General features: G+C 39.6%; 1 protein-coding gene across 1 annotated transcript in view; it reads right to left on the bottom strand.

The window, feature by feature from the left end:
- Positions 1-16,555, bottom strand: part of LOC112574512 (tubulin polyglutamylase TTLL7-like) — a 29,834-nt gene extending 13,279 nt beyond the window's left edge. The window contains 13 exon segments of the mRNA XM_025255638.1: positions 1,310-1,342; positions 1,871-1,969; positions 2,561-2,773; positions 6,751-6,892; positions 8,617-8,711; positions 9,322-9,645; positions 9,964-10,180; positions 10,611-10,769; positions 11,359-11,490; positions 11,851-11,908; positions 12,450-12,683; positions 15,082-15,404; positions 16,432-16,555. Of these exon segments, the coding sequence (XP_025111423.1) occupies positions 1,310-1,342; positions 1,871-1,969; positions 2,561-2,773; positions 6,751-6,892; positions 8,617-8,711; positions 9,322-9,645; positions 9,964-10,180; positions 10,611-10,769; positions 11,359-11,490; positions 11,851-11,908; positions 12,450-12,683; positions 15,082-15,136 (1,761 nt within the window). The 5' untranslated portion in view covers positions 15,137-15,404; positions 16,432-16,555.
- Between the last annotated feature and the right edge of the window lie 5,695 nt (positions 16,556-22,250).

The following is a 22,250-nucleotide window of genomic DNA, read 5'->3' as shown; positions in this document are numbered from 1 at the left end:
TTTTCTAGCCATAGGTCAGAGGTCCTTATAGTAATCGTCTGCTCTACATTTAAACGCACTGATCATTAGGTTATGTATATACTGAAGGGAGTAGTAACAAACTTACTCTCTTTTCATTCCTTTGTATTATAAAAGACAATAACATATACCATGAGTAAGAAAGTTTTGATAAAACAGCACCTTACTCATTATAAAAGCTTCATTTTATAGAGAAATCAAAATAATCTTCATTCGCTGCTGTTCTGGCTGGCACTTCTAAGACTCAATATGTTGCTTTAACAGTAAGAGCACTTTATGGTTATTTTATAAATAAAGACGACAATTACAGCATTCTTCGTGTAAAGCATTCCCCTCTCTGATCAATGCTCTAAAAACTAAGCCAAAAAAAACAACCCTGCAGCACACAGCTGAAGCATGCCAATTAAGCTATCACCAGATGGAAGCAGGGTAAAAAAAATCATTCAAGCTCTTAAATCATCCATGGAATCAACAATTGATTCCCATGTCTAGCATTTTATGTATAGTCTACCGTTGATTGCCATTTTCAGCACTTTATGTGTAGTCTACTCATTTTGCAATGTAATTGATGGACTGATTTAGAATATAGTATTTTACAAATGCTGCTGGGCACAAAGCAAAAAGCATGCTGCCATGCAAACACAAAGTCATAAGTCCAATATTCTCATGAATTGAATAAGAAGTTAAATCTCCCTGTACTCTTTAGTGTTAGAACAAAGGACAAAGCAATTTTGTGAAATGACCAAGAAACACAAACAGCGAAACTAGGCAAGGAATGTGTACCTTTTTGTTCAAAGAAAATTATGATAATGGAATCTGATGCTATTACTTCGATCTAACTTAGGAAGTAGATAGAATAGCATTACATTTGCTAAACATATAATGGAGAGGCGCATAATGATGTTTTTTTTCATAAACAAAACCTTATTTGCTATAGAATAGGAGTATTACTCAGCATCAGCTTATGAGCTTATCTGCCCCTAATTATCATTAAATAACTATATAAGTAACAGAAGGACAGAACCAATAACACAATTAGATCATAAATACCTGGTATGTGTAACAGTTAAAAGATAAGAATTTTAATTATAATAGTAACAAATCTGAAACTCCATATGTACATAGATTACACCTCATGAGACTTTTTTAATGATTGTAAGCCAGAACTTTGTCTTTTCTTAACCAGTTACTATACAGGAATAAAATCCACAAACAAAAGAAGATCCCAAATTTAAAAAAATGAAACAGCATATTTGAGAATGAAAAAAGTAGGAAAAAATCCGACACCTACAAGAAGTTTCTGTAGTCCTGTTTCAGATGTTAACTGTGTAAAAACCAGTGGTAAAATGATCTGCTCTGTGAAGTTGAGAATGACTTGCTTAAAGGTGGAACTCCTTCGGACCGTAGGAAGAGAATGGTTTTGCCCATGCGAGCTAAGGTAAGAGTACACATGGTGCTGACAACTAGCAGTCAATCGTCTCCAATTACTACCCCGTGGGTACCTCTGCCTTCTCTCACCTGGGCAAAACCATTTAAAAAACCGCCCACAAGAAGTTTCTCTTTTAGCAGATCTGACGCAAAATGGGGGAAATATGTGGGGGCATGGGGATGTAAGAACATATTTTGCTTATTTTTCCTGTCTTTGCTCTTGTCATGATACATATATTGGCACATTGCACCTATCGAGGTATTTACAGCATAACATCAACTGCTATTGCACCATCAGGCAAAGAACAAGGTCAGATGTTAAGAACAGTTGACAGACAGGACTAGCATGTTGAGGGAAACATAATGCAACTATTGACTGTCAAAACCATAAAGGAACATGATAAGCAGCAACAATAGCAAGCACCTTAGGGCCTCTCAGGCCAGGTGCCTGCAATCCAGCCAGTGTCTTTATTCCTTTTTCTTCAGCTTCGCATTCTGCAATCATGTCAAGGACATCGTCTTCCTACAGGTGGGGATAGACAAAAACACACTGCACATTACAACAGAATATTCAACAGTTAGATCTAATGAACTTCAGCATTTTGAGATGGTAAAACCTACAGCTAGGTCTCTTGATTTCATGACTACTCAAAGCTTCTGATCTAAATTATTATTTTGTTGGCCAGTCAAGGTACCTTTGGTAATGAAATTTTCTTTAGTTCCTGATCATGTAACTACAGCTTCTTTGGCTACCTAAAGCATCCTTGGTTATCTGTTTGACTATACAGGTCATTATTAGTTTTAGGTTTAGTGGCCCATATCACATCTTTCACAGCTCACTAACTATAAAACTATAATACCGTTTAAGTATTTAAATGTTTGCAGGCTCTGACACAAGGACAGTGTCAACCAGCAGTAACTTCAGGAAGTCATGACTCAGGAACTATCTCTTTTTTTTTTTTAATACATTTCTATGTTGGTCATAAAGGGTAAAATAGACATGGCAATCAAAGATAAACAGACACCTCTAAATTACATACATCTGCATTCAAAGTTTATATTCATACTTATGAAAACTCCACAAATGTATCCATTTATTTTTTCCTTTACTGACCCGAAGTTTGTTGTTGTAATTCTTTTCTATCTCCTTATGTATATTCTTTCCACGGCCTGAAAGGAAAAGGTTAAATGAGGCTTCAAGCATCTGGCAGTATTTGGCATGGCGAACTTGATCATCACAAGGGAAGATTCGATGGAATCCACCACAGTTACGGTTTTCAAAGTCTTCCAAGAAAGAGGCTTTGCGTATCCTTGTTAGAAGTTCATTCTGCAATGAGTATGTTACTGACATTTGCTATCAGCCATAAATGTCATTCATTTAATTTTTGTAAGATGTTAGAATGTGTTAATACCAACTGACAAATGACAATTAACATTCTTTTGAAGGAAAACTTATTTAAAGGATGCAAGAACTGATGACCCACAATGACCTTCAGTATTTGCTATTTCAGTATTTGCAGTGTTCAATATCAAGAGATTACCTTCTTGCAAAATTCATATCACACCAAAGTAATCAAATTTATACATGTACTGTTGAAAAATTGTATATCTCCTCTTGCCACATGAGTATACCAGAGTCCGCATGCATGCACACTGATGTTCCAATCACGTGAACCATTTTTTTCTATCACCCTTAAAGAAATAATTTCTTCCTCATTGTGGCATACATTTGCATACATTTTGTGTAGACAATGCTTAATGTGCAGCCATAGATTACTGATACCTTTATTATGATGACCAGTTGCTGGCCACCTGCGCAACCACCAACTAAGAGGACAAACTCTAGGCAAACCTACAAATCCTGCACTTGGCTGCTGGTGGAGATAGTGTTACTGTGACTTGCATCATGCTCTAAGCATCTCTCTGATAACTTTTCTCTTACGACACTTCTCCCTCCCCTTTTATACTCCACCAACAGGATCAATGTGCCATGCGTGTTTGGCCATGTTGGAAGACAGTGCTGATTGTGCTGCTGGGGTCTGCCTAGCGGGAGGCTGAGTGCGGCCCCCTCTCTCCCCTTTAGATAACACAAACGTGTGTGCAATCAGCGCTGCCATTTCAACCAGCCTTCAGCTGGCATCTAACATATCTATTTCAGAAATAAGTTGGCAAAATGTAAAAGAAGGCCAAATTACTTTGTATTTAATTACGTCCTAAAATAAACATCTAGGTTATTCACAAAAATGTTTTGTCTTTATTTACACTAGTTGTTGCCTTTGTAATGCTTTCGAATCGCCTTCTACATTACGCTTATTTACAATTCAGGTTTTCAGATCTAATTTTTGGACAGAAAGTTCTTGCAGCAGGACCTTACAGTACTGGTTCCAGTAGCAAGAAAAAGGTTGCTTTCTTATTAAAAGAATGTAGATACCATGACTTTTGATACAGAGGTTTGATTGTATTTCATCCACAAGGCAGTTTCTGAGATTTATAGATTTGTGTAAAAGGGTAGACGGGGGTTGCTTTCCTGATCTCACCGCAATAATGAACACAACACTCTCATGGTTTCCAAGTCCTTTTACTCTAAAGCCAGTTGAAAGCTCCAGTTAAGGTGAATCATACATATCACACACTAATTGAGCTCTCGATGAGTCATAGCTCTCCCCTCATCTTCTATCCTCCTTTGTTCATCTGGCCTTATCATAACCTTTAATTAAGAGTTTAATTTTTTGCAAAGAGTGCAATAAAAATTGATAACAATTGCTGATAGCTTTGATCTTGTTCAATCGTTTCAGCCATGTAATGTCTGAACAATACTGTGTGCAACTGAATGTACATCAAAAGCAAATCTCAATCAAGATTGTGTGCGGGTCTGTCTGGTGGAGGGTATGAATGTGTTATGGTATTGTTGATTGTTGTGCTGTGTGGGTATAATCCTTGCTTCCCTATGGAGCTGTTGCTAAATTGGCCTCTAGGATAAATAAAGTTGTATCTTATCTAAATACTATCAAAGTGATTGGTACAGAAACAAAGCAAATAGATTCCATCCATAAATGATTGACAAGTACTTCATTTGGCAGAATTCACTTTAAAATATTGAAAAGCATGAAAAAAGGATGCGGTGCAGTGCCAACATTAGGTGTGCTACCAAGCAGAGACTGTACAAGCTCCTGGTAGTTGCTATCCTACTGTACGGATGTCATAGTCACTGACTTGCCAATACCAAGAGGAAAAAAAAAGCTTTTAAAACAAATGTCTGAGAATGCTGCTTCGAATCTCATACAAGAAGCATAAAACCAGTGACTTTGTATGGATAATGACTACTACTCTCAAAGGACACCATGCAGGAACCCCTTCTTACAACAGTGAAGCAACATGCAAGATTGTCTAGTTTGGCCATGTGACCTGGCATGACACTAAGTAACATGAAGGAGTGGACTAGCCATTCTATGCAGGATCTTCTCGCTACCACTCAAGGCGGGTCTAAGTGGTGAGATTTGTATTTATCAAGATATTTCCCACAGGGACCAGTACTAATGGAAGATTATATAACCACTCATCTGTTGGTACCACTCACAGGATGTAGGTATGTATGTAAATTTTAAAAAGTTTGAGTAATGGAGTTACTCCTTTTGCCGAACTCAAAACCATATCAAAGTTGTATGTAAACAATGTTATGACTTTATCTTTCTTCTTAAATGCACTAACTATACTACTGTGAAAAATATCTAACTTGACAAGCAGCAGCGTTACGTTGCCGGCGTGTGCTGTCATCGCAACGTTACAAGCTGTGAACAGTGTTGATTGCCAACATGGTTGATGTCAGTGTGAATGAGTGAATCATCTGCAATCAGGCCAAACGCTTCCCCAGGCCCATGGACTTTGAGGGCACCGTCAGTCAACATCAGCAACTGCAGGCTGAAGGAAGTGCAGGATCATATAAAAGACTTGCTAGACCAGAAAGTGGTGGTGGAGATCCACAGTACATATAGCTGCACCCATTGTCATTGTGGGTAAGAAGAACGGCAGTGTGTGCCTGTGTGTGGACTACAGGCGGCTGAATGAAAAGACCGTTAGAGATGCCTACCATCCAGGATTGAGTCCTTTGACGCTCTGGTAAAGGCCCAGTACTTTTAAACTGGATCTTGCCAGCGGCTACCACCAGATCAAGATGCACCCAGAGGACAGACACAAAACAGCTTTCGTGACACCTAGGGAACTATTTGAGTACACCAGGATGCCAATGGGTCTGAAGTCAGCACCAGCCACCTTCCAGAGGTTAATGCAGGACTTTTTTTATTTTCATTCCTTCTTGTGTACCTAGATGGCCTTTTGATATACTCCAAGACCTTCGACGAATGCTTAGAACATCTCGATCGGCTCTTGAGGCATATCATGGAGATAGGGGTTGAAACTGCAGATGGATAAGACCAATTTCTCCAGCGAGAGGTGACCTACCTGGGTCACACCATTTCCACTGTAGGTGCCAGTTGTGAAACAGGAAAAGAGGAGATAGTTCAGAAGTGGCAGGTGCCAAAGACTGTCACGGAGTTATGCAGGTTCCTGGGATTCACCAGCTACTTCTGGCTATTTATCAAGGGGTTCGCCAAGATAGCTGGCACACTACATATGACATAGTGATGCAGGCCACGCAAGAAAAGAAAAAGAGACAGAATGACATCACAACTAAATGGCAGTGAGTCCATCAGGCTGCGTTCCACACTCTTTGGTGTTTTCAGCTCCACCAGTGCTAGGGTACGCTGACTTCACGCATCCCTTTATTGTGGAGACCGATGCCAGCAATGAGGGATCACTAGGTCTAAAGTCACCACCCTAAACGTATCTGTATCACCAGCAGAGATTAGGATGGCCATAATGATGAGAAAGAGAGCACAGACATGCGACAGAGAAGAGACAGCCATGACTTTTAGTGCCTCTGACGATGGGACCATTGTACAAGCCCATAGAGTTGCACACCTGCTGACTGTTCCTGCCTTTGTTTGAGTGTATTGGAAGTTTGTTGCTGTCACATCACAACCCCCACCACTTGGCTAGATTATAACTAAATGTTAATATTTTTAATGTTATGAACATTCTCTCGAGTCCAGCATTAAAGTGCTTGAAGTATGCTCATGTGCCCTCACACACACACTCTCTCTCTCCCCCAACTCTCACTCATATAATGAACACACTTCTTCTGTGCCTTACACTTGCACTCTCTTTTCCCTCCATCTTACTCATACAATCAACATACTTCTCCCATGTCTTACACACACACAGTCATCAGAGCAGGAAACAAATTACCAGCTCCTCTTTCTTCTTCTCCACGTTCTTTATCTTTTTTGTGTCATTAATGGGCAAGCCGTCTGCTTTCTTGAAGCCCTTGAACAGGCGACGTTGGGTTTCCGCCTTCTGTGCTGCAATATTGCGTCGCTTGTCACTGACTCTGCCCACAAAACACATCTTCAGCTTCTTGTAATCTTTGCTATAGTTGTAGTATTTTTATGGTCAGTAGCTGTCATGTCCCGCTACTTATTGAATATAATAATCTTCTTTATACTCTCTAGCTGTCCATGTAATAATTACTTTATCCTCTCTAGTTGTTTATGTAATAATTACTTTATACTCTCTCATTGTATACACTGATGTTGTATTAGCTGTTCAGCACTATACCAGTTGTCACTTTCTAGAACTGATAAAAGACATGCTCTGTACATCCTGAATCTTTCCTAGTGGCAATAGTTGACACATTGTACATTGTAATGTCCTGTCACTTATGCTGTGAGATATTGTGTTGCTTCATCTTTGGTAATTTTCCTATTTTTTTCCATGGCCATTAGGTTCTTTATATCTGTCACATCCAATTCTGCTTACTAAAAAAACCCATGCATGATAGTAGAATGTTGCACAGACTACTTCTTTTATAATTTAACACTTGATACTTGAGATCATTTGATTCTTTGGAGGTTCTACCTACATTTCAACCTGAAACAGGTTTGATGTGTGAAATGGACTAGCCTGGTATAGGAGAGGTGCCATGTTACTGACAGGCCATTTGGTCTTGCTTGTCTCTTAGCTCACTCCCCTGGTTTCTAATGTATTAGGGTCATGTTCTTGGTGCTAGATGGAAGCTCTCCTAATTCACACTAATCGTCAAAGCAACTCATTTATTCCCTACTACTGGCCATGATCTTGCACTAGTCTGAGGTGATCTAAGGTCACTAATGGGATCTACTTTTGCTGGGAATGTGTGTGTAAATGTTCCGTGTGTCAGAGAGAAATTATTTCAACATGTATATGTATGTATTAATCCCTATATATTGCTCACGAGTGCTATCTGGTATTGCTCTTGTGGATGAATAAAGTTACATTGTACACTTCTGGTTTCTAATGTATTAGGGTCATGTTCTTGGTCTTGATTCCTGTGCTCTGCTGGAGAGCAGCTTCTAGAAATCTCTCCACTCTATCTCTCTCTTTTCTTAAAATTAAGATTACAATTTTTAAGTTTTTAAGGGGCAAAGCACTTGATACTGGTATTTAGTTAAGTCTGTGATCGAGATTAGGTGCTACACAGGGCTGTGTTTAGGGGAAGGCAGATGAGGCATCTGCCTCGGGCCCTGTGCTTTTGATAGTCATCAGGGGACCTGCACTTTTGATTAAAACCATGGCGATCGTGGCATCCAGGCCCCCCTAACCCTAACCCACATACCCAATGCCTCAGGCCCTGCAGGGGCTAAGAACAGGCCTGGTGCTACATGTTGTTTATGGTCTTATATATGCTGTATATGTAAATAAACCTGTGTAACTTGTATGCCTCTGTGTGAGTCTGCCAGAAAAAGATTCTAGTGTTTTTTTCTAGCTTCTGTGATGCCTACAACACAAAATTAAAATACATTTGGTTGCTTATTCTAAATAATCTAAGAGATCTCAAGTTGTCTGTCATCTTGACACAAGGATACCACATGAAATTGTATCTATCAACTGCTCTCTTTTCAAGACGTTGCCTTAAAATTACAAATTGTTAACAGTCTCGTGTCTGAGTAGATCAGACTGCTGTTGCAGTTTCCTGATGACAATCTAATTTCAGCAGCTAAGCATGCCTCAAAAGCAGATCATTTGTTCCTGTTCCTGCTTGCTAGCAAAGTTCTTGCTAAAACAACCTTGTCTTACTTCATATTGAGGAGTCTAAAGGTGTCCACTAGCAAAGCTGACTTGATGTCAAAGTCCAGCTGCTCATCGGTTCCAAAACTTGGTGATCGATTAATCTGAGAAGAATTTACATCCCCTTACAATGTGTTTACATTTCTTTATTAAAAAAAATATTAAGATTTCTATTGCCAAGAAGATTAAAAAAAAAAAACCAAGATGCTTTGAAGAACATGAATGTATCAAATTCTAAATCAATAACATGTCTCCCAGTAGACTGAATCAAGAATTGAGTCCAAAGCTTGAGCATGTGATAACACAATGCTCTACTTGAAGTGCTTACAATAAACCTGAGAATTAGACTTTCATTGACTGCATCTTATAAGTGATATTATCTCTTATCCCATTTGTTTTCCTCATTTTCAGTGCTCCACCTGAGAAAGTATGATTTACTTTGTAGCTATGACATAAGATAAAATGGCAATGTTGAATAGCAGAATTTTATCAACAAGGTATATATACCCTTTAAATATCTCTAGTGGACAATTTTTTAATGAAATAGAAATACTGTATTTGTGTAAGTAAAGAGAGATACTACAGGTAATAAAAAGTCACTTCCTATAGTTACCCTGAAAACATGTGGGCTAAATAAGCCATAAATACAATAATGCAGGAGGTGATCAAAGGTGTAATAGGTAAAAATACAAGACATGTAAGAGAAAAACTGACCTCTAGAAGCCAAGGACGTTGCTTCTGATCGATCAAGACATCAAATCCCAGCACCTCAAAACACACACTGTCAGTGTAGGAAGGTACGCCAGGTCGACACATTCGATATGCATGAAGTACATGTGGCTCTGCCACTAACAGGGTTTTGATAATCATGTCAGCTATATTCCGCCATAACAGGGCTACATCAATGTCCTTTTCACGTAGGTGCTCATTGAAATAACGGATGGAGCGCTTACTTCCTGCATCTGGTGATACATTCTTTTTGTAGAACTCGTTGTGCTTGTTCACTGAATAGTTTGTCAGATGCATGTACAGATGACTCTGTATGCACAACATAGAGGAAGCTAAAGTCTGAGAACCACAATTACACAATCAATTCTTTGCTTTAATTTTTATGAACAGACACAGCGAAAGGTCATACAAAGGATATTTTCAAACATGTTTTGAGTCCCTTTTCTGCTCTTAAAACAATGTTTTCAGAAATGAAAATAATATGCCATTAATACATACTGCATAACAAAAATGAACAAATTCAAACTGAATGTGTACTTAATTTAGATAAATACTTTCTCTCTCTTTCTCACACACATGATAGCAGTGAGAAGAAAAAACAGATAAATGAATGCATAATAATCTCACGATGTTTGATTCATGAGGCAGGAGATATTTTTCTGTTGCAAGACGAACAAGCCCATCATTGAAGAGAAAAATACGCAGAGGGTCACATGACGTCACTAGTACATACACACGAAGATCAAACTTGTAGCCATCAAGAAGCAGTGGCTTGTGAATGTACTGTTGCACAATAAAATGTTCAGATGCTGGGATCTTCTCTGCATTCCGGTACAAGTTGATTCTAAGACAGTCAACACACACACAAAAAGAAAACTTTATTTCTTGGTCCACTGGTATGCCTCTTCATTTCAGTCCATAATGGTCTAATGCAAAACCTGAGTGGTTTCATAGTAATGTTTTTGATGGACTACAGCCGCGGTTCTCAAACGGTGGGGCGTGCTTACAAGGGGGGCGCGAAGGTGGTCATTTTTGAAAAGTTTCTTATACCGGTATTAGTGAAATTAGCTTACACTGCTGGCTAAGGGGAGCACGCGGACCTACCTTTGTTCGTCAGGGGGGCGTCACAAGTAAAAGGTTGAGAACTGCTGGACTACAGTTTTGAGGTAACATATACATACACCAATACAAACCTACAGAAAGTTAAGTCAACATGTTTCTTATGCTGTTTCTATCTGACTATTATGACAAAGATGGACAGAAATTCAACTGACCCATGACCTTGAGCCCCATTGGATGGTTTGACGATGTAAGTCTTCATTTTTTTCCTAGAACGCATACTTTTGGCATAAATCTGCAGTGATGCATAATCTGCTGGCAAAATCCATGTGCGTGGGATAAAATTATACTCTTCTGGAAATTCCTTCTGCATCCTGTAAAAGACATTTGCAAAATACTACTAATTCATGCACATATTGAGATTGGTGAGCAGTTGCTGAAACAGCCTATCTCAGCTAGTTCACATGCATAGTTCATCAACTGCTGGGAAGCCATATGCACAGGTGATGCTGGTTCACTAAATATGACACACAGCTATGTGCCAACTGCTGTTGAATCGTCTATATAGCCTTTAATCTATTCCAAATGCTAGACGATCCTTTAGCATGCCTAAATACCTAGCAGCAACAACATCCAAAGAAACACAATCAATTTTAGCAGCAAAAAAGAACAATAAGCTGGCTTCAAAGAATAAACTTTTTATCGCAACATGCAACAAATTCTGTAAACATTCAGCTGTAACAACATGTCTTCCCTTTCAAATAATCTTTATTAAAGCTCTGTTGCTCTCATCTTTCCCACATGAAGTCAGTTTGTGAAAAGGGAGATCAATTTTTTATGGAAAGGTCGCTCAACTGCAAAAGCCTTCAAGGGAAATAATTTACAAGGGGATGGGAGTCACACAACCCTGGGATCCAGCAACGAGAATTTTTATTCCAAAAGAAATAATTAAAAATCACCTACTTTACTAAGTTCCTGGCCAAGCTATCTTTGCGCGATATCTCACCCATGCCAGGAAAGTGGTTCAAACGCTGGTATGGTTTGAGATCAGCTATACGATCGGTAGAGACATAAGCGTCAGACCACATCAAGTACCTTGCATGAACAGAAACCAGATCAGTGTTAACATGACCAGCAACTTCACCAAACATCCCTCTACACTGTGTGATATAGCAAAAATACAGGCCGTATAATGATCTTTACTTTTATATTTTCAGCATTAACATTTAGAAATGAACTAAAACATCTCTAAGATCCTAAATTACCTCATTACCCAAATCTTCCTTCTTAGCGTCACTTTACGCAATCATCATCGTCGTCGTCGTCATCATCATCATCAATCATCATCATCATCATCATCGTTGTCATCATCATCATCAATTAAACGTTTTCTAAGAATATACCACCAAGACTTGTGTACAGTCTTGGCTAAAGTGCCAAAACAGTGCTACTCACGAAAAAGGATCATCATCCCTTGAAATGGTGAATCCCATTTTTTCAGCAGCATACCGCACTGGAAGTAAGCATATAAATGAAACTAGCAATGGATATAAAAGATACTTATAAATGTTTCTTCTTGAATAAAAATTATCAAAAAAATTTATACACTTCTTTTCTTATATTCCAGAGATCATGCTTGTCAGTTTTTCTGTGATTCCAAAAAGGGCTAATAATTCCAGTTTTCCTCCAGTGTAGTCATGGCTCTGTTTGTGTTTATCTATTTAGTAGGTTGAACTGCAGGACGTGCTCAGAGGTCTGAGAGCCTGTCTTGCATGGACAATTCTCCAGTGTAGAACAGCTTGTGTATATGTGCATGCAGTCAGCTGCATCCAGAATGCAGGTGGAAGACGATGGTCTGCTGGTGGCATCTCAGTGTATATTCAATTTTCGTGTGTCAATTTTCCTAACAGACATACTTTCCGACTTTGACATACTAAACAAAGAGTATGCTAACGTTGTTAGTAGCATGTCATACAGAACTACTTGTAGAAGCGTATTGCAAACATAAATGGTAAGGTTTTCATAGCATTAAAAACCTTCCCAGAAGCACCTACCAACTTCATATCGTGATTGAGTTAAATTGGCAGTGATTTGTTGTTTCCGTCGCTTTTTCTTTTTGACAGAAGATGCTCTCAGTCTACTTAAGGAAGAATCAGCCTGTTTTGAAGATAGTTCAATAAGATGTCTGCAATCATCTTCAAAGGGATGTGAGGGCTTGAATTTCTGCTGCAGGGTTGAAACACTGCTTTGTTGCCCATTCATTAGTGTTAATGAGTTCAGGGATATGTCTGCAAGGAGATATTTAACATTTATCAGTCATAATCTCCCCATAATATGCTCAGATTGACACCCACATAACCAGAGACTCATAAATAGTACCAAAATATGCATCATAAACATGCAAAACACTTAACTAAAAGCCCTCCATAGAGAGACAAAACTTAGAAAGAACATTAACTCGTCAGTTACTTTAGAAACATAGCAATGTCTATTTTCTCTCAACAAAGGACACCCAATGTAATTGTTCAGCTAGTTGTGGCAAAATAATTTCACAATCCTGTGCTAGTTATCTCGCTTATCAACCCTTCTCTTTGAATATCTAGTCCTAACTCTGAAAAGGCAACTTGATGTGAGCTCTGTTCATTTAAATATAGCAAAATATACTTTATTTAGTTTCCATTCAAAATATACTTTTCATATCATTTGTTGACTTTTAACAACATGTACAACAACCAACAATTGATAACTGGATGTCAAAACACTGTCACTTAGTAGATAAGAACTAAAATTCCATGTAGACTGAAAAAAGCAGGGAAATAAGAAATGATCTTTGCACAAAAAAAAATTTTCACAGCAATTTAACTGTTTTGGTTAAAAGAGATATTACAGAGAAAAATGAGTCTGAATGCTGAACACATCAAGTAAATTAGGGGCAGGAGGGAAGAAAGATAGACAGTAAGTGAGAGAAAGAGAAAATGAGAGAGAGAAAGAGAGAGAAAACAAGCAATAGTGATAGGAGGCAAGATAATGAAAGCAAGAAAAAGAAAAACTGAGAGAGCAAGAGAAAGTGAGACCTTTAAGATTTAATCATTTATTGACTCCAACATCAGTTCATATCAAGAGGTAAGCCATCAATATTAAAAAAAATATTCTGGGTTGTTAAAAATTTAAATAACAATGTACCCACAAGAACATGACAAATTGTATAGCAATCAATATTATTTTGGTAAATCATGTTTGCAAAAAGCATCTCATAATTTAAAGGCTCTATACAGAAAGCAAGAAATCAGCCTAATGGTTGCCCCTGAAGTATCTCCCATGACTCCTGACACTCTGTCTGGGTCTGTAGGGTGCACACCTTGCAGTGTGGGACTTGCATTCTGATGTTGGAATAAGCTTTGCAGAAGAAGAGTACATGTGTTTCATCTTCTATTTTTACTTTACACAGGGGATATGCCACGTCACGTGAGCCCACATCATTTCTGTATTGTAGCTTACATGTTGTTATATCAGATATTTCAAATCTTAAGTGGGTATCAGCTACTATTAAAACATTTCAGTTGGTAGAGTCAATGTCTCTTCAGGCTGGAGATAGCTTTTAGAGGATGTATACACGTCTAATTGTGAACTGTTCTCTAGCTTGAAGTGCCAGTTCTGGGCAAAACAATCTTCCAGTCATTGTCAGAATATACTTATAAATATTTCAAACCTGCTGTAACAGTACAAGTCCAAAATCATTTACACATAGCAATTCTTTCATGAGGTGTGCCCAATTGTACTTTCCTAATTCTTGCATATGTCACAGCATGTTGTAGCTTTTACATGGTAATCTATCATCTGGCATATTAAAAAGCCTTAGCTAATATTTGATACACCTTACTTTGGATAGTATACATATTGGAAATCTAAGAGAGTTAGAAAGAAAGAGAGAGAACAAGAGAAAGAGAGAGAATGGAAGAAAAAGTGAGAGTTAAAGAGAACAATAGAGAAAATGAGAAAGAGAATGTGAGAGAAAGCAATAGAGAGAGTGAGATAGAAACAGATGAGAAAGCAATAGAAAGAAAGAAAGCATGCATACAAAGTCGTGTAGGGACCAATAAGTGTACATGTTCCATCTCAATTGTCTCAGCACTGCATATCTTCACTCACACATCTTCTGCAATTAATTATGTGAGAGGTGATAGCATTTTTGTTGTTGTTGTTGCTTCATTTCAGCTCCCCATCAGGCCATTAGAGATGATTTTGTGAGTGTATGAAGAGTGAAGTTTTATATAATGTGTTCTGACTTTTGGATGCCTGTGCCACAAAGACACTCATCCATGTGTAACTGCATCAGGTAATGCATGCGTGCCAGTAGCAAGCAGTCATTTCTTCTCAAGGGCAGTCTGAAGCTTTTGCTCAAGGTCATGAAAAGCATTTATCTCAGTTGTGTCAATAACATTTTATCCAGTTTTATTGGTATCTGGATTTAATGAAAGTCTGGACAAATCCTGGTGTGATTAAGAGAAAAACATTAATATAATACTTCTGTTATCTCTTTGTCTTAAAATACCAGCAGAATCTATTTTTTGTGATACTTTATTCTTTACTTTCAGTGACTTTTACTGAGTGTTCATGCTGTCCTTTAACAGACAAGTTGGTCATACATAATACAAGAGAACACAGTGATAAAAGAAAGGTTCAAACCTCTATCCATTGATGACAGTGAGGCAGTAGACAAACTTTGTTGAATGCCAGGCATGGGTTGTCAGTGAAAATTCTGAGACAAACAAAGGAAAGAAGAAAGAGAAAACACTTTTGAGTTTTCTCGCAATTATGTGCTCAGTCCTTGAGACTTCAAATACTTTCTCTGTAGGAGTGTTATTTCTGGGTTGGTAACTTTCAGAAAAGTCTGCACATTCCATTAGGATGGAAGACTTGGTGTATGACATATATGCTGGAAGGTCATCATCTCAGAAACTACAGTTCCTTTCTTGTAAATAAGAGCTGAAGAGACTTCCAGCTTTCACCTGCACAAAAACATGTGTGCTGAAATAAAATCTTATGAGAAATAGTTTCCAGCCTTAAGTGAAATAGGGGACAATTCCACCTCTGTATTCATCTGTTTGTTAAATATTCTTCTATAGTAAGAAGAGTCTGCCAATTGTTTGCTGCTGGCAATCACAGATAAAAACCATAGATATTTTGAGTAGTAATAGTAGTAATAATAACAACTGAAGTGATAATTAAATAGCATTTTCCCATATGGAAGTGAGCTCAGTGCACAACATCAATGTATGATTGGTACATTTTCCTGTGCACTGGATTTATGTATTATTGTTGAAATTTACTATTAATGAACAAATCTAGTGCATGCTGATGTTGCTTCTAAGGAAGTATTGGAAGTTTTCTAAACTCGATCTAAGCATTGACAAAACAGTGGACTGCTGCACGTTGGTAAAGTTATAATATAAAACAATCTGCTTTATGCTGAGCTGTCTATAATAGTCTATAACGCTAACTGCATGTAGTTTTACTACGCCATAATACATATAAGGTTTGGAGACAAAACACTTTACATAATTATTCTCAGACTTTGACTTGTGGGGGTTAAAAATCCCATTTTTATCACACATATAGAATAAACTACATGCCACTATATGTAGGATCAATATTTATTCCAGATGATTCTATCACTGCACACCTTCAGAGAATTTTGATATTGTGCGTGTTTCAGTCAGTTGTACGAGCTCCCATAAAGCAACATCCACAACTTCCTAAAAAATTAATTTACTGACTTGTATATATTGCAAGCTTTAACTTTTTAAATTATATCAATTCAGTACTGTCATTTTTATAATTAATTTTTGGAAATATTTATATGTGGAAGGTTTTAATCAATAAACTCAGAAAATCCGAAAATCTAGCAACACGGTTTCCGGGTAATAAGTCAAAGTGCAGATAAAATCGCTGAAAATCTATGCAGATATCCAGTAATATACACGATAAAAAATGTGAATTAGTCATTCAGCAGAAAAATACACAAATATTCATTACCTCTTAAGACTTGCTATAAGGAAACAACAAAAATGACAAAATGAACCGGCTATGAGAGATTCACTACTGCTACGAAAGAAACCTGATGTCTGCCATGTTTGTTTGATCACGTGACCTAAGCACCTGACAACCTCACAGCACACGACGCTGTCTTCCTAGCAACGCGACAACTCAACACTTGGAGATCGCGACATAGACTTGTGTGTGTGGTTAGTGAGCTGGGTGTGTCATTTTAATCCTATTAAAAAAGTAAGTAAAACATGACGAAAAGCACAATTCACGGGGTGAAATTTCCACTGCCCCAAATGGGATCTGTTAGGACTGGTCAGGCAGTGGAAGGGAAACCATGCTGCAAGGGCCGGGCGCATGCCGTATATAATAAATACGAGTCACCCGTGGCTTGCTCTTTTTTCACCTGTTCACATCGGGTGGGACGGGAATACAGACAATTCAATCGTGATAGCCGTGTTTATACGTCACTGAGACAAAAGTAAGGCGGCGCTGTCTGCGTGTGCAGGGAGTCAGTATCGCACGTGTTGCCATGGTGACTATGTGTGTGTGGTCCACAAGGACACTTACATCACAGAAGTCTGTGGTTGGGCATCTTGCAACTTCCGGAAATAGCTTTGGGCATGCGCATCCTTCGTTTAAATACCAGTCCAGTCCATTCGCAGCCCCTGATCATGTGATCAGTGAAACGTCATAATATGGATGTGTAATAGGTGGACTGCTGTCTGTCTGCCAAGACCAACGCTTAAAGTCTCTTGCGGAGTTTTCTGCTGTTAGTCTCGGCAAACCTAAACAAAGAATGTGACTAACCGGAAGCTTTGTACAAACTTGCCTCGTTTTAGTAGCTAATCTGAAATGTGAATAAACCGGAAGCTTTGTACACAACTGCCTCATTTTAGTAGTTAACTGGGAAAATAAAAAATTCGTCTACCAGCAGTCCAGTAATACAAGTTCGTGGTCGTAACAAGAAGATACAGCGCTTCGGATACAGAAAATCTGAGGGCCGGGAAGAGGAACCTCCATTAGCACCTTGACTGGCCTTCAGTTCTCACCGCGGGGTGTATAGACATTCGACTTTAGATGAGACTAGCCAGCCATAACATCTTCGATCAGACCTATCCTTATTCCTTCATTGGATCGCGGTTCACATAGCATACACGTCGTACTTTATACACCTTTGGTGCAGCTGTACTATATAGGGAGCAGCTCATTACAAGTAATACGACCTCGCGGACTCTCTCTCTCACGCACACACACGGTAATTAAAGCTGACTTAGTTTTCTTTTTTGTATCGTGTTTGTGTCGATGCCACTTATAGTTGAATGTTAACCCGAGAGTTGAGCAATATATAGACGTTTGCCTGAAGATGAAGCGGTCATTAAGGTCAGTCACGAATTAATGATAAATTGATAATCGTGTTCAGTGCTGAGTTAGGTGCACTTTGTGCAGCATCACCCTGTACCCCAGTGACCGTGTAGGCCCAGGGACACGCGCTGAGCACGTACCACGTTAATTAGTGAGATTGCTATCATGCCTTTTCCTTAGGTCACTCACACGAGCACGTGCTTTTTTATTGGTCAGCGTTTTGCACCTTTGAAAGGGACAGAGTCCAGGTGCGATATGACGGCAGCCATGTGGTGGTGTGCTGCGCTTGCAATGATTAGTGGTGGTCCATGCAGGCAGTGAACCAGCGCACAGGCCACGCGTGCAGGACGACCTGAATATTTCAGTCAAGTGTAGTAAGTACATCACGAATTCGAGTCTCCGGGGATGATGGTTGACTACATGAAGGTCGTCACACATATCCGGCATTTTGTCTTGGTCTTATCACAGACGTGTACAGATGGACTGCTGTCTGTCTGCCGAGACCAACGCTTATAGTCTCTTGCGAAATTCTCCGCTGTTAGTCTCGGCGAGCCTAAACAATGAATGTAACTGAACTGGATTAACTACTGTTACGGCTTCAACTCCCTCGTTGTAGTAGTTAATCTGAAATGTGAATAAACCGGGCGCTTTGTAAACACCTGCCTCGTTTTAGTAGTTAACTGGACAAAAATCGGCTGTCAGTAATACAAGTTCGTGCATGGTCTTGTTAGTTATGCAGAAATGTGTAAACCATGAAATAAAAGCAATTTGTGAGGCCATATGAGCCGTGTTCACTGTGATCACATTGATCATTGAATGGATCAGTCACTGAAAAGTTGTCTGAAAGTTGTGTGTGTAATTCGCGCATTATGACTGCACGTGTCAGTCATTAACAGTGAATATTTAATCCGATGACGGTGCACGGTGGATATCCTTCATCCTTCCTGGCTGCATAAATCTGCCATTGCCATGCAATCTTGCACGAAAATCCAGTGTCGAGAATCGCTTGACTTGTTTATTGAACTGTTTGTTTCTACAGCACACTCAGAGCGCATTAAAATATGGACATACTCGAAGGTGCATGACCACACACGCATGAGCAGTCAACAAATGAACTTAACGATCGTGCGCACACGCACACACACAAAAGAAAAAAAAAAGATGCTGGATAGAAGATATTGACTTGTAACAAAAAGCTACTGACAAAAAGATGAAACAATAACGAAAGAAGATCGTCTTTCACTCAAAAGCTTCTAAAGGAAAATTAACCAAATGTTCCTCGTCCATTCTCTTATGTCTACGTTTGGCTTATTTCAGACGGAGGGGAAAGAATTCGTGTTGGGTTACAGCGGATGTCCACTCGTTAATTCCCTGTAGTGCCTCCCTCTGTCTAGCAAACCAACACCCATCCGTGCAGCACGTGCACTTGCAGCTTTGTCAGTTCCAGCCACCCTCGGGTACAGTGGCGAGAACAGGCGACACGTACTGTGCTATCGGCGGTCAACGGTCGACAGATTAGCAGGTGATTGACAGATTAGCATGACCTCATTGTGCAAGTTCTTGATGATGCAGTGGATGAGAAAGTACCCGAATACGTGCTCCGGATTATCAGTGGTTCCATGGCCTTCACACACTGACGGGTAGGGGCACCTGCAGGTGCTCGATTGACTAAATGTGTCTCTCGTTCTCTCTCTCTCTCGTCAAAAACCCTCCGTGTCACACTTGTCATCACCGGACCACACTTTTCTGAAGCCAGCGATGCGCTCAATCGAACTTGTTTTTAAAAATTCTTTTTGTAAAATATATGCATTCCAAATCAGATTAGCGAAATATCCAACTTCCCAGGACCAATAAAAGCAGACAGAGTTTAGTAGAGGTTGACGCTCGCCGCTGGTCGTTGGTGTGACGTCACTGGCCCTCTGCTCACCTCATCTTTTCAACAACCGCATTTTCTACGTGAAATGATTGTGAGAAGTGCATGTGTGTTCGAATCTTTGAGATTTTCGCAGCATTTTAGTGAAAAGTACATTGTTACAGCAAACAGAACACGTGAAGTACATTTTTAGAGAAAACCTGAAACGTGATGTACATTGTTAAAGTAAGCCTGTCACGTGATGTACATTGTTAGAGTAAACCTGAAACGTGAGAACAGTCAAGTCCTAAAGTGTAGTCGTCAAATGTCATCAATACAATGACAGTCCTGAAGTGTAACAGTCAAGTGTCATTAGTATAAAAAATGATAATCGAGAGGATAATGCTGTACAGCAGTCAAATGCCATCAGTGTAACAGTCAAGTGTCACAATGACAGTCATCCTGAAGTCAGTGCAGTGTACCACTCACTCGCTTGTCATCACTACAGTTAGGACAGTTCAGTTGTGGAGTCGATTCTCGTCTCGTTATATTTTCTCTGCATGTGACACGTGTTTACACAACTGCTGGCAGTCGGTGTAAAGGGACTGTCACGTGCCTCGGTTTGCTCCTCATTCATCATCCATCCCAACATACTCGAAATCACTGCTAAAGTGGAAACACCTTTCTGTGAATTAAATCCCTATGGTTATGGTTCATGAAGTGGACATAGACACAGGAGCTGACATCACAGGCGCTTGTTGTTTACCCACATAAACAATGCATCGGTCGCTTTCCGTGTACATAGACTTGACCTACTCTTCCCGGGTGACATTGCCACCTGTACACCTCGGCCTGACCTGTCCTGTGCTTACATCACCTGCGACAGGTGCTGGCGTTCTCAATCGTGCCCTCTACGAGAAGAATAAATCGGCCTACATGCTCACACTAATTAAGTCATCGTCACCTTTATTCACTCCCGTCACTCTTCTCTTAACTCACGTGATCTGATGATACACAGCTGCTTGCGTCCTAACACAAACAGCACAACACACAGCCCACTCCTAGATGTCCATCAACTAATTAAAAATTAAATGACGACAAAAATGAGGTCCTTCCAACAGCTTCTGTAAATAAACTGAAATGTATGCTGTCTTCTACTGCCATTACTTTCTATGGGGTTAACTCTCCCCCTATCTCTCTCTTGGCCGTTCAGAATATCGGTGGTACCTTCGACACATGATTATCTCTTGAGTCTTAAATCAGTGCCGTCTCTAAGTCCAGCTTCCTGAGAAACAAATCAGAATCTCAAAATACAAAAAGTGAGGTTGCCATGCGTTTCCCATTTTCACATGCTAATTTTGGATATGACTTTTGACATGAGCGCCAATGACTTCCCCTCCCTCTGACAGTCCTAGAGGGATGTAAAGATAGTTTGTCATTTGTAGTCATCTCAGAGACTTCCCATTCATCTAACGATAAAACTATAATAATGTGCTATTCTAAATGTTTATAAAGTTGGTGCCGGGACACCCTAGAAATGGCCAAGATTCAAAAGGTGGCTCATGTTTGTAGTAACTCAGAGAAAGACTGTTAGACTGATGTAGCATCCTGAAGACCTCTCTTGCCAAAGTCCACGCGCCCAATGAAGACAGGCCACGTGATAGGCGTCGCCGAACCGTCTTTGACAGCCTGAACATGATGCTGTTGTTGCAGGAGAGGAGAAAAGCGATGCCTGATGTGCTCTTGGACAAAAGTACCTCTGCACATGAAGGACATGCATCACCTGAAGCTGGACGGAAGCCGGACGAATGCGAGGATTCTGCTGTTGTTGGCGAAGCTCAGGTGTGTATCAGTGGCGGACATTTTTACCGTGATACACCCTGAGTTGCTGGCACAGAGTAAAATGCAGACAACCAAACCAACCATCCAAGATTCCAAGTGAATGAAGTGATGGACAGATGGTAGCAGATCTCTTGAGGGGTTCTACCACTAGAAGGAGCGCCATCAATGAGTGAAGTGTGATCCTCTGGTAGACGGATGCAGGAGGCCGTCCGTACTCAAGGAGAGCCGACAATATGATACAAGTACCGATTGCGACATACATAGATGGCAGAGAATATACTGCCTGTTCCCGGAATTATTTAAACTGCCGAGTCGAATTTTACTTGACAGAGTCGTTATAAAACGCTGGCACATATTTCACATATACAGTCAGATATGGCACACATACAGTCCAACTTCCGTGCCTTGTATCTCCGATAGGAATCTTTGTCTAACGTCCTTATGTGACTGAATAGTTAGTTCTCACGGAAACGGCGAAGATTCACAAGTAGACACCGTGCACATGTCTGAAACTACTTGGTGGCACAGCAAGCACACCCCGTTATAAAGACATGATGTGAAATCATAACAATTAACTCTACACGCGTGAAACATGTGAAAAACAAGCAATAATGTCACCAAATCCTTAACAACTCTACACATACCACCAAGTCACACCTGCTGTGACCTCGTCTAATCGAGGTAAAGCCTTTTATTATTATCTAAATGTGGACGATGACGATGGTGGTAATCGATGTAGCTCATTTCCCTG

This window comes from Pomacea canaliculata, linkage group LG10 (assembly GCF_003073045.1).
Source record: "Pomacea canaliculata isolate SZHN2017 linkage group LG10, ASM307304v1, whole genome shotgun sequence".
NCBI lineage: Eukaryota > Metazoa > Mollusca > Gastropoda > Architaenioglossa > Ampullariidae > Pomacea > Pomacea canaliculata.
This window is presented reverse-complemented; position numbering and strand designations above follow the sequence as displayed.